The sequence below is a fragment of the Camelus bactrianus genome, chromosome 11 (assembly GCF_048773025.1).
Source record: "Camelus bactrianus isolate YW-2024 breed Bactrian camel chromosome 11, ASM4877302v1, whole genome shotgun sequence".
Lineage (NCBI taxonomy): Eukaryota > Metazoa > Chordata > Mammalia > Artiodactyla > Camelidae > Camelus > Camelus bactrianus.
The window spans coordinates 30398781-30412506 of NC_133549.1; the positions used below are offsets into that span (position 1 = coordinate 30398781).

Below are 13726 nucleotides of genomic sequence, written 5' to 3' on the forward strand. Positions count from 1 at the left end.
ACATCTTCATGCTTTTGGACTGGGAAAAGCTCTCTTAATAAGGACACTAAAAAATCAGCCATTAAGGAAAAGGCCTGATAAGTCAGACTAAATTAAAACTAAGAACTTTCTTTTTCCAAAAGACACAACTGGGAGACAAAAGACAAGCCACAGAGAAGGAGAAAATACCTGTAACACGTAGAACCAAAGGAAGAGCACATATCCAGAGAAATTCATACACATCAGTCTTTAAAAAAAAAGGGAGTGACTCAATACGGAAAGAAAAAATAAAACAAAGAAATGGACAAGAGGCCTGGACAACACACAAAGATGGCTTAGGAGCCAAAAAACGTATGTTAAAGTGCTGAACCTCATTAGTAATGAAAGTAAAACCGCAATGAAATATACACCTACCAGAATGGCCAAAATTAAAAAACATTACTAATTACCACATGTTGCCAAGGATGTGGAGCAAGTGGAACTCCTGTACACTGCTGGTGGAAATGCAAAGGTATACAACCACTTTAAAACCTGTTTGACAATTTCTAGTACAGTCAAGTGTGCACTTACCTTATGACCCAGCAATTCCACTTGGGTATGGGTCCAAGAGAAAATACTGCACATGTTTACCAAAAGACAGGTACAAAATACACTTGGCAGCTTTATTCATACGCACATCTCTCTAAATATTACATATACTTTTCCCACACAGTGGTATACTACACAGCAATTAAAAGGTCCAAAATAGGCAAAACTATACCACAGTTTTACCACCACAGTGCTGGAAGTTAGACTAGTGGTCACCTCTGGAACAGAGAGATGTTGGAGCGACCAGGATGGGACACAAAGGAGGTTTCTAGGAATTTTCTGTTTCTTGACTAGCCTGATAGCTGCAAGGATGTTCGTTCTGTGAAAGTTCATTAAGCTGTAAATTTACATTTTGTTCACTTTCCTTTATTTGTGTAATACTTTATAATAAAAGTTTAAATACAAACAAAAGGCACCATGGAATGACTGATGCCCGGGTACACACCAGCCCCACTACAGTGTGTGCCTTACTTGTTTAAATGACAACTTGAGACCCAATTCAAGTTTTCAGCTTCCTCCAGGAAATGTGGGCAGTCAACCCACAATCCAAGAGGGGCTGCTCCCATTAGATACGACATTAGCTGCTTCTATTCGAGAAGACTTGGTAACATCCTATTTGGGGACCAAAAGCAAATGGGATTAGCATCAGATACCACTTTCATTTTACAGTTCTTGCTCCCCATAAAAAAGCCACAGGAGGGAAAGAAAAAACTTTTCTCATCACAGGAGCAGCTAGGCCTTCCCAGAAGCTTGGCCCACATCCAAGGCAGCCTGGGAAGCCACACCCTAGTGTCCTGAGCTCCCTGAAGAAGCGATGAGCACACTGAAGCCGCGTGTCCTCAGACACACCAGCAACTGTACCTGAGATTTAACACCTAGCTGTGGATGAGGAAAGAGCAGCAGAGGCAGGACGATGCCTTGCCTTTCCTGCGACTTCCCGACAGTCATCTTCTCTGCGAAAGCCTCTGTCCTTGTTTACTCATACATGAAATGTTTTATTCTATATGCCACACTGCTCTAAACACCAAGAACCTAAAGAGACATGGTCTCAGCCCCATAGCTTAGGAATTAACACCCCAAAATATATTTAATAAATAGTGAAAAGCACTATTTAGAAACAACAGAAGGTGTTAGGATAGAGAATAAAAGAAAGGGCCCTATTAATATGGTTTGAACGCTAAGTCTTCTGCACTAGAGACTCATTTTCTATGGCTAAAAATAGTATTTGTCTAGATAGGACAAAATGACCTAAGATCATTCACTTGCCTTTTACTGTATACCACCTTACTTTATCCAGATGTCAGCAGGTCAGTTAAGAACCACACTTCTGACTGTTGTAATGACCGGGCAGGGTGGCAACACCAGCAGCACTTACTAGCTGAGGACCAGGGATGCTAGACGTCTGTGATGTGCAGTGACGCAGCACAGTGAAGAACTGTCCTGTGCCCCGCACGGCTTCTGGATGTCTGCCAGATGTTCATGCATGCGGATGAAAAGGCTGTTTGTAATTCCTGAGGCTAGAACCTAACTCTATTTTCTGTTTAAATACAAAGTATTTTTTCTACAGTCTTACATACACTGAACTTTCCAGTACTGAATCATCAATACAACACATCTGTCAGTCTGCATTTGACTTGTGGCATTCACAGTGATTTATGTATAAGGATGTTATATCTGTGCACCTGACTGCTTCAGTACTGTTGCAGTAATCTCTGTGCATTTACATACTGAGGTATGTATTTATAGACTATAAATTACCTTTATTTCTTCTTTATAGTCCATTTACTGTATTACGTTTTTTTTAATGCACAGGTAGGGGAGAATACCTCTGAATTTTATTTCAGGATAATAAAGAAGGCATTACAAAATATTGGTTATAGGTCTTAGTGTTAGGTCTCAGAAGGTTGAAAATATAGGTCCCAGTTCTCCATATGACAGAAGGTCCTTAAGGATACAGGGTAGGTCCTATATTTACCTTCCCCTTCGTACCTGCTGTAGCAGCTTAAACAGATGACAAACATTTGCTGATTTACTGAAATCACACAGAAAAATCATGTCAAGCAGCAAAATTCTCTGAGCTCTCATTTTCTGGGACTATAAATACTATTCAATAAACTACAGGGAGCTCTCCTTTTCAGGGCCTGAAGAAATCTGCTTAGGTTCTCCACGGCATTTCAAGATTACAATGAGACGGTTTTAACAAATTAATATGCTTTCTTTAAGCCAAGTAAATAAGGTTATAAATTATACAATACAAAGTAGATTTTGAAAAAATTCCAAAATGGGTTATGGGCAGGAAGGAAGGGTATGTTTAAGGAATTCCATCACCTTGGTCCTCTTCTACTGTCCCCTATTCGATGACCTGCACCATCATGTAACCGGTTCTAAAACCCAGAAACTTAGGTCATGGTTAACAACTTCCTCTCTGTCACTACTCCATCCAGTCAACAAGTCTCACCAGTTTTACTTCCTCACCATTCTTCTAGTTGTATATGTACTGACACATACTGTAGGGTGCTCTAGGAATCTGATATATCCTCCTCGGCCCCTTTAATCTTCAAAGTATTCTGGCTGACGATTACAGCTGGGTTTCCATTAAGTGAGGGTCTGCTATTATTCTCTAATAATAATAATTTCAAGGCTAATTCAACATCCATTTTTAAAAAGACTCAAAATAAATCAATGATTTTTCTTTTCATTATGTTGCTTGATTAACCGTGCAAAGTACTAAGCCAGACAGAAATGTTAACAGGACGTGTAAAGCTATTACGAACAAGGAAAAGGTTGGTCTCACTACTAGGGCCATATGTAATATACATTAAGACCACTCAACGCGAAAACACAGGGAAGCAGATGCTGGACTGCCTATAGCTACATTAAAAAAAGATAACATTAAGCACAGGCCAAAAAAAAAAAAAAAAAAAAAAAAACACCCAGAAGGCATACAAAGAATTCACAACTGATGACACAATAATGTAGGTGAACCGACTGTACAAAAACTGCAACTTTCTACATTATAAATAGCATAAGCACCCTGAGAGTTGCTAGGAAACCATTTCATTTATCTATCCTTCCCTAAAGTAGTGAAAGAAGGAATGGCAGAAAAATTTAGGTGGGTGCCAGTGAGTTCTGCTTTATTTCCAGAGAAAGAGTTTTCCTTTTGTCATATCTTTTTATATACTCCAAAAGCACAGGAATAGGCTCAGTTTTAAAGTACTAAACCTAGTACATTCATTTCAACAGTTAAGACATAATTATTAAAAAACACACCAAAACAACAACAATGGTAAGACACAGTTAAAATCTAGCAAAACAGTTTCTCTGCTTTGTTTCACATTTACTAGGAAAAATGTCCTAAATCCTAGCTGTAAGTGTTTTCTGGCAAGGGAGTTATTTGGAAGAATTTTGCACATTAAAAAAAATGATTATAGGAAAAGAGGCAATTATTACAAATCTTTATTATTAACAGACATACTAAATAAGCAACAAAGTGATAATTTCCAATCTTCTTAACCTAAAGAAATGTACTGACAATTAAAATCACTGGGGATAGAAGAGATTTATTCTAAAATTCTGAATTCATAGAAACTTCCTCCAAATATTAAAAACAAGGACTACGTAAGATGAACTTCATACCGTAAGGTTTTTCTTCTGTTACTTTCCCTGTAGAATCCAGCGTGTCAGTAGCTTTCCCCAGTTCGCCGATGGCAATATACCTCTAGAGAAAGAGGAACAAGGGAGAGAAAAAGGCCATAAGGGAAAGAAGAACTGGTATGCATGTCCTGAAGTTTCTACAGAATCTTCCTAAACTACCAACCTCATACGCTGTAATTGCTTTGTTAGCTTTTGACATGTGGGAAGCATTGTGCAGACTGAGGAACATTCATAAACTTCTCCCATGAGCCAACATGACAAGGAAAAGCCTGATTTTAGTGACAATCGCGGCTTATAAATATACTATTACTGCAAATAAATTTTTAAAACCAGTTTTCTACTGGGTAGTTTTGAAGGAAAATTTTCAAATATACCTATGAGTAGAGAGAATGGTACAATAAACCCCTACCAAGTCACCACAAAAGCCAACAATTTTACCACATATACAATTAATTTATTACTTCTTATATGAAACACTAAGAGTAATCTCAGCAACTTGATTGTGTATTTGAACAAAAGTAAATACGTAGAAAATGAGCAAAATTAGTATAGCAGAGGTAAAGTACATACGTGTTCTTAATAAAGGAAACTGCTACTTCTTAAGCTCTCTGAAAAGAGAAAAGTCACTTCTCAGTACTGCTCATTATTCACAAGTGAAGAACTAGCTCATTCACAGTTAACTAAGGATTGTTCTACTTCCCCTCTCAGGCCACGCTTGTGCTACAAATTCTTTACACTCCTCTTTTTTGGTCAAATTCAAATTTTACTTGGAGGATCACATGAAAAAGTAAGAAAAACGCAAGGAATATAATTAACACTCAAAATAATCTATAGTTACACGAGCAATTTTTTTTTAAAAAGGAAGCTCAGAGTACTTTGCAGAAATATGAGTTTATTAATGACAAGCTTACTATGCTTCCACACCAAAAATACGTGGCTTTGGGTATCTTCATGAAAATGGAACAGCTCTGTACAGTTCATAAATGTAAGCCTTTCAAATATCCCAGCACAGCACTTATGAAATGTATGAATATCAACAGAGTGTAAAGAAAAGGTACAAACTGGACTAATCTCTGGAGAAAGTGGATTAGAAATGCTCAAATTTCAAAAAGAGCTTGTTAGGTTTCACAGGAGCAACTTCAGCGTTGACACTGGTTAACCTAAAAACGTACACCTGGGGGAAATCACTGTCCTCCAAACATTTCAGGGAGGAAAAGCACGTATACCCCAGTGATAACGTCTGTGTAGCAGCTGGAGCGGATACAAAGCTGCTTTCTGACGAAATGCTGGCTTTGCCTAAAGGCACTACTACAGTTCATGTCCGCATAGACGTGGGGGTAGCCTTATACCCGGAAAACGCTAGTTAACGTCTTTCCATGGCATCACTGATTTCATAATAAGAAATCAACCCTTCCATCTGTTCATCTGGTTTCAAAAGCACATATAAGTAACCAACTTTTAATCAGCAATATAGAAGGCTAATAAAGCTAATACTCCAAAACCTCATCAAAATCTGTTACTTCAAAGTACATCTGTTATCCAGATCCTGCTGAGCGACTGGCTCAAAGAAAGTATAATTGAGGGACTCTGCATCCACGCCCTCTTCTAGGCCGTCTACACTCCAGACTTAGATCCAGTTAGGTCAAAGGGGTATTAGCTGAACCTCCCTCAGAATCACTCTACCTAAGTTATAGTTCATGCCGATCCACTTCTCCATCTGTTGTAAACTATTTTTGAGAACCACTATCTGTCATTCACTAACCCTTACTGTAAGAAATTTCTTTCTGACTTGATTGCTCAGAGTAAAGTCTCTTCCTTAAAGAACTAGCATGCTTCCTCTTTCTGATGAATGTCATGTCTTTGCCTAGGCCACCAAAAGGCACCAACAGAAATAAAAGGGATGTAGTTAACTGTATTCAAGATTTCCAACAGAAACTGCTTGAATAAAATAACTGTTAGATGTCTATGGCACATGTACTCAGAGAGATCCAACAGGCCTGAAACTTAAGAGACAGCGAATTGGGGATAGGTGAAACATTCGGGGACAGTAGTAACAGTATTTATTGAGCAACTTTTGTGTAACAGGCACTGTACAGAAAACCTATAGGCTTTTTATATGCATTACACTCATAATCCCAAAAGAGAAAAATAAATGACTTAAGAGAAAGTTGATCATCAGCGGAGCAAAGCTCACCAGGAGACAGGAGAGAAAGCTACCGACGAAGACAAAGGACTCAAATCTTACTCTGATCTGAAAGGGTGGGGATGCAAGAAAGGAGTACACAAAACAGAGGCAAAGTAATCTGACGGACTGAAGATTTTATTTAAAGGTCTTCACTCCACACGTTAATTGACGATGTTGTATGAAGTGGTGTTTATTGTGTCTAACAGAATTCTAAGCGTGTTTCTTAGTTCAACAGAAAAGTGTTAGGCCATGTTGGATTAGCGGACTGGATGGTGAGGGAAGGGTGTACTGTGATACGGTTGTAATTTGAACATCGAATATCTGCTGTCCTAGAACTAAATATTCCCACAATTGAGGTAACCGCCCCCCCCACATACACACACTAAAAGTCTAATTTTTCTAGTAGCACTGTGATGCAAATAAAAACTTACCTGTAAGAGTGGACAAAGAATAAACATTAGGTCAAAAAGTAGGTCTGGCTATAGGCACCATTTTTTAAAAATGAAATAGAAAGAAAAATATCAAGAGTACACTGTTCCTAGGGTTAAAGTCACTTGACAAAATTTTTAGTTTTTATACATATATGGGTATATAGGGTCATGTTGTAAAATGAAATTCTTACTATGGGTCTTGGTCAAAAAATGTTTGAAAGTCATTGCATAAGGAGATTTCTAAGATTCCTTCCAGTGCTAAAAACAAAATCTGTTTTAAAAAATTCAAAATATGACAACAAATATATGTATGTATATGCATGACTGAGACACTGTCCTGTATACCAGAGACTGACACATTATAACTGACTGTACTTCAATTAAAAAAAATTTCATTAACAGTTTTTAACTACTTTTGATAATGTACTCTTAAAGGGAAAATTTAAATAATTTAATTTTTATAAGTACATAATCTAAAATTAAAAGTGTAAGAAATACAAATAGATAACGAGATAATAATGCTTATTTTTGAAATATGAAACACCCAAGAACTAGGTTTCTATAATAAGATGCACCAGGGATTTTTTTTTTATTTACTTTACAGGCATCTGAGGATCAGTGATTTCACTGTATGACATTCAGCTTTTCGAGCTGAATACCAAAATGGTTTGTGATAAATAAAACTTAAGCCAGAGCCAACGATGTATTTACATTTCCAGCCATCATATTTCTGGAAATGTGCCTGGAATTTATGTGTAAAACCTTTCAGTATCATATAGTGTATTACATGCACTTGTGGTTTTGGAGGGAAGGGGTGGATAATGAACATTCCAATGAGCTCAATATAATTTATCTTGGGGAAAAAACCCAAACTCATTCCTTAATACAAATATATCTTCTTTGTTATTATTATAAAAGTGGACTTTTCATTGTAAAGATTTTGGAGAAGACAAAATAATATGAAAAAGAAAATAAAAATCATCCATAATCCAGCATCAAAGTAACCATTGTTTATATTTTAGAGTTAAGACACAAACATTAAGCAGCTGGCAAAAACCTGTGTCAGAAACAGATTCCAAGCTTCGTGTCAGTCTTTAAGTACAATGTTCAAATTTACTGTAAAACAGTCAAATCCCTCCATTCTAACACAATTTTTGTATTTTGTGATTTTTCAACATCAACATTTTGAAGATTGCAGAGCAAGCCACATGGAAATTTTTCCATTTTTCTAAGGTATTAAGATCCTTCCCAACCGCAAAACACAGGCTTTTATGCCAGTTGACAACTAAAATGGGATGTCAAAGGCAATATGTTCTCCAGAGCTTTTTATTTTAAGAAAAGCTTACTTAGACTACTGGCACTCAGAGTATGGCCCAAGGGCCAGTATTCACGACAGGAAAAGTTCAGAAAATGAAGGTATTTAGAAATTTATTTAGCAATTTGACGTTGCCATAACATTTTTTTTCCCGTAACATTTTAATTATATTTTACAAAAGTCGTCAGTCTGCAATGAAATTTTAAGTTTTTTAAATGGTCTTTGACTACATTTTTTTTTTTAAAGAAACAGTTTAGACAAAATCACTTAACAAACTATTTATATCCCACTTAGAGCAAGGGTTTTAAAACAAAAAGTTTAGTCCAGGAATTTGCAGGAATTCTTCTCTACCTAATGGCATATTAATCTTCTTTCTACAGGCATTTTCACTGGCCCCTGGCCCCAGCTATCATAACTAGCACCTACCTACTAATTAGACTACTGATATTATTTCTTTTAGAGCTGGAAGACACTTTAGAGAGAATCAAATCATTTTTCCTAAGGAAAAATTGAGAGGCCAAGAGAGGGTAAACACTTTGACATCTAGACTTGTTTCAGAGCTCCTCCACCCTGCTATTTCACATGAGGGTCCTCACTCAGTGCCTGCCGCACAGGTTTGGAGCCTCTCCTGCCGCTGCATAACCCCTCCTCCCTCTCCTATCAAATGCCTCCAAAGGAGCATTTGGATTTGGTCAGGCTATTCACATAGATGAATGATGTAACTTATCACCTTAAAGAAGCACCATTCTTTTACTTACTAAACATTTTGTAACCATTGAACAAAGCACATCTTTTGTTGGAAAGTGCATGGTTTACAAAATGATATTGTTTCTACAAAAATTCCAAGGTTTAAGAAAATCTTCCAACAGAATTTACGATCTGTAAGTTCCCTTTCCTCTAAGAAATACAATTATACAAAAAAAAAAAAACCCAAAATACAAATATTTTTAAAATACGAGCACTGCAAAATTTTTGCTTCTGTAAGTCAAATCTGTTTTTCAACCAATTTATAATCTCATAGACTAGATAAACAAGATTATACTGTATAGCAGAGGGAAATATATACAAGATCTTATGGTAGCTCACAGCGAAAAAGAATGCGACAATGAATATATGTATGTTCATGTGTAACTGAAAAATTGTGCTCTACACTGGAAGTTGACACCACATTGTAAACTGACTATAATCAATTAAAAAAATGTTAAAAAAAAGGAATTTATAATCTCAATATTATGAATCTCAGATATCATGATTATAGACATTGTGATTATACTCAGGGTTGACACTCATTCATGCAATTTATACATTTTACTTTTTAATTCATAAAATCCAACATATAGGCCATTAAGAAAACATTCAAGAAAAACAGAACCATTTCAGTATTCTTACCTTGGACCCTGACAACATATTGGTCAACATTTTTGTTCCCTTTCCGATTCCAACCACTATAAATCAAAGAAAGAAATATTATATTTCTAATGTCATACATGAGACATTCTATTATAAAAAGTATGTTTTAAAAATTTGTTTTACGACATACATTGGTCATAATTTCCTGGTATACGTAATGTAAAGTTGGAAAGAGCACATGTCTAGCGTAATCTGAGGGCTCCTATGACTCCAATCAGTTGAGCTTGTCATGCAAGCAAGAAAATCTGAAAAGGAGGTGGGAGAGAGACTTTTTCTCAAAGTGTGAAACATAGTAAGAAATCTCAACCCAGACAGTTAGACAACAAAAAGTTTTGCAAAAAAATCTCAAAGGACTCACTGGAATTTTATACGAGCATCAGTGAAAACACTTGGTACAATTAATCATAGTATGATAAAGTCTTTGACAGAGTTCATTATTAAACAAAGCAAAAGCCATCATCATAACTAATGAACCATTTAAAGATGATTAGTGCCCAGCAGTACACAACCAAGAAAATGGAAACATAACAAATCAATGCAACACAAGGAAGAATACAGGGTAAAATGAGAGCCTGGAGAATTTATGTTCACATACCCCACGTACAACGTACAATGACCTTAAATATGTCTCCTTCATTTCAAACATTATCTTTATGACAACACATTTCACCAGGTGAGGCTGGGAGGATATAATCATTTCTTCCCTAACAGCAAGCAAATTTTTGTAAGACTTGAAGTATTTCTCGTCAATATATATATACAATTTTGTAAAAGAACACAATATAAACACCACAATTCAGAATTACAAGAAACAAAGAGAAATGATTTGGCCAGCTGAAAGAATTATCATGAATATTTATAGCAGATATCATTCATTGAGTTTACCATGTGTCAAATTCTACTCTAAATGCTTTCCATTCATTGCTCGTTTAATCCATAAATATTGTAAACCTGGCTGTTGTCTACCTCCTATCCTGTCCTCTTCCAATTCATACCATTTCACAACCATTTCTGAAAACCCACACTGCACTAGCCCTTCAGCAATCCTCAATAGGGTTCCAATGCCTTCATTACCAACTCCTTAGTGAAGTACTCCAAGTCCATCTTTTGAAACACCACATCTCACATCCCAACTGCTTCATAAAAACTACCCCAAACCCTCTCTAAGCTTCTACCATAGAGTCATATTGGTTCAAGGACTAACATTAATAAATTGTCTGCCTTCAGGATCTTCCACTGTGCGAGGTACTGCTCAAACGGTAGCAGCTGCTGCCGAGGCAAAACCTTGCACAATAATTACAAAGATTCAATTCAATTTTATTACATTCAAGAATCCCCAATCGATAGTTCTCAAGCAGCTACTATACACACAGTCCCAAGAAGAATACGTTTAATGGAACAGTACATTTCCTGACTTTGAAATAATCTCATGGGCCAAATCCAACGCAGAGAAGGGAAATCACAAGTGCTCAAAAAAAATGTTGCCTGAATTAATGAGTGAATAACATTGACTAACAATATGAAAGTACATGATGAAGTGTCAAAATGAACACAGATATGAATAACTGCTGTAGGAGGTCAAAGGATGGAGCCCTCTAAACAGCTAGAGTCCAGAGAATGCTTCATCCAGGCATTTCAGAGTTTGACTTAGGTCTTAAAGGATATGTAGGATTTGAACATGCGGAAAAGACAGAAGCATATGCTAAAAAAGGAACAAACTGAAAAATTCTCAGGTACAAGGATGAGCACAGTGGGTTTATCAACCAGAGTGCACGGTGTCTTAAGAGCAGGCTGATGTGTCTGACTTTATCATGGCTGAAATGCCAGACTGATAATGATTTCTCTGCTAGCGCAGTGATCCAGAATGAAACAAGAAGGCACCTTAGAGTTATCCAGCTTAATTCTCTTATTTTATATCCGAGAAGACCAAGACCCATAGAAGTTAGGTGTCAGTGAAAGCAGAATTTTAGAAGACTAATACAGAAGCGTTATACAAAAAAATTAACTCGAGTTGGGACCCAGTCAACTAGCCACTTTTCATTCAAGGGATAATTTATGGGACAGGATTTTTATTCAGCTTTTTCCCATTCAATCATTCAAAATTTTATTCAGTACTTATTACATAAGTACAGAAATAAATAAGACCTGGTTCCAGTGCTCAGTGAGTTAACAAAAACAAAGAACAGAATGAAGTTTTACATTAGCAGTATAAAAGAGCAAGTGGACAGGCTTCACATGGTGGAGATAGCATTTTAGCCAAATCTGGAAAGATCAGTAGGATTTCTACAACTAAAGAAGACAGAGATGAGCAGGGAAAGCATAAGCAAGCACGTAACAGTTTGAAAAAGTGTGCAGAAGAAGGAGGAATGGGTAACAGAGTTTTCCAAGTGCTATCTCACAATTACTGCTCTATCTCCCAAATTTTCTGTGCTCAGATGTTTCTTTTCTCTCTCTCTCTTTTTTTTTTTTAGATTCCACATATGAGCGATCTCATATGGTATTTTTCTTTCTCTTTCTGGCTTACTTCACTTAGGATGACATTCTCCAGGAACATCCATGTTGCTGCAAATGGAGTTATGTTGTCAGTTTTTATGGCTGAATAATATTCCATTGTATAAATATACCACATCTTCTTTATCCAGTCATCTATTGATGGACATTTAGGCTGTTTCTATTCTCAAATTAAAAAGATAGACTTTATCTATGATGAGAGTCACTTTAGGATGGGCAAGGCCATTATGCATGTAATTTCAAAGCTTTCTGCAGTGGGAAGTTTCTATTGTCATTTACATAATTCTATAAGACACTTGCAATCACCTTGAATGACCAGTATCTTTTCACTTCCAGGAATCTATCTTAATAATCCAAAACAAGGAGAAAGTTTTACTCATAAAGGTGATCCTCACAAAGTCAGTCCTACTAACAAAACTCTGATAATAACCTCCAATGACCTCAAATATGGAAATGGTTAAATAAATTGTATTTTACTCATATGACATCACATGATGTTGCCATTAAAAATAATGTTTACTTCCCTCTTAGAATTGCCTTTGCTGCATCCCAAAAGTTTGGGGATTCTTGTGTTTCCATTTCATCTGTCTCAAGATATTTTTTGATTTCTCTTTTGATTTCTTCTTTGACCCGTTGATTGTTCAGAATTGTATTGTTTAATATCCACTTTTCCTCCTGTAATTGATTTCTAGTTTCATACCATTGAGGTTGAAGAAAGATACTCGATATGACTTCAATACTTTAAACATATACTGTCAATCATATTTCAATAAAGTTAGAAAAAGAAAATATTATATTTACAAATTTTTTAATTAACATGAAAAAATGCTACACTATGATGTCAAGTTTAAAAAAAGGATTCAATGTACACACATACAGCAAAACAACTCAACTTAAAAATCTGCATAGACAAAAAGCTAGGAGGAAATGTAACAAACACATTAACAGTGATTATTGCTGGAAGGTGGAAAATGGATAATTTTTATTTTCAACTCTTTTTTGATATTTCCTAAATTTTCTCCTGTAATTTTCTAACCTCCGAAGTTAAAAAATAACTTCTAAAATGGTATACAAAAAACTTAGTTTCCATTTTAAGTGATTTACAATAAATGAGTATATTAGTTTCCTATTGCTGCTGTAACAAACTACAAAGTGTTTTAAAACAACACAGACTTATCTTACAGCTCTGGAGGTCAGAAGTCTGACGGGGGTTTTACTATGGTAAAAATCAACGTGTCAGCAAAACTGCATTCTTCTCCGGAGGCCGCTAGGGGAGAATCTTTCTCTAGAGCCTTCCCAGGGGAGTTTCTTTGCCTTTTCCAGCTTCTAAAGGCTACTCACCTTCCTTGGCTCATGAGCCCCTTCCTCACCAAGGCCAGCAATCACATCACTGCCACCTCTGCTTCCACTGCCACATCTCCTCTCACACACTTCTGCCTCCTCGTCCACTTTTAAAGACCCTTGTGACTACACTGGCCCCGCCAGGATTTTCCAGGATATCTCTTTATCTTAAAGTCAGCTGATCAGCAACATTAATTCCACATGGAACTTTAATGCCCCCTTGTTATGTAACCTAACATATCCATAGGTCCTGGACATTAGGACAGGGACATCGTTAGGGGGTCCATTATTCTGCCTACCACAGGATTTATG

General features: G+C 36.4%; 1 protein-coding gene across 1 annotated transcript in view; it reads right to left on the reverse strand.

The window, feature by feature from the left end:
- The window catches only part of TRUB1 (TruB pseudouridine synthase family member 1), a 31797-nt gene that overhangs the window by 11468 nt on the left and 6603 nt on the right, over positions 1–13726 (reverse strand). Inside the window, exons 3-4 of the mRNA XM_010969845.3 lie at positions 9542–9597; positions 4204–4285 (exon numbers count right to left, since the gene is read on the reverse strand). Coding sequence (XP_010968147.2) covers positions 4204–4285; positions 9542–9597 — 138 coding nt within the window. The remainder of the gene's footprint in view (positions 1–4203; positions 4286–9541; positions 9598–13726) is intronic.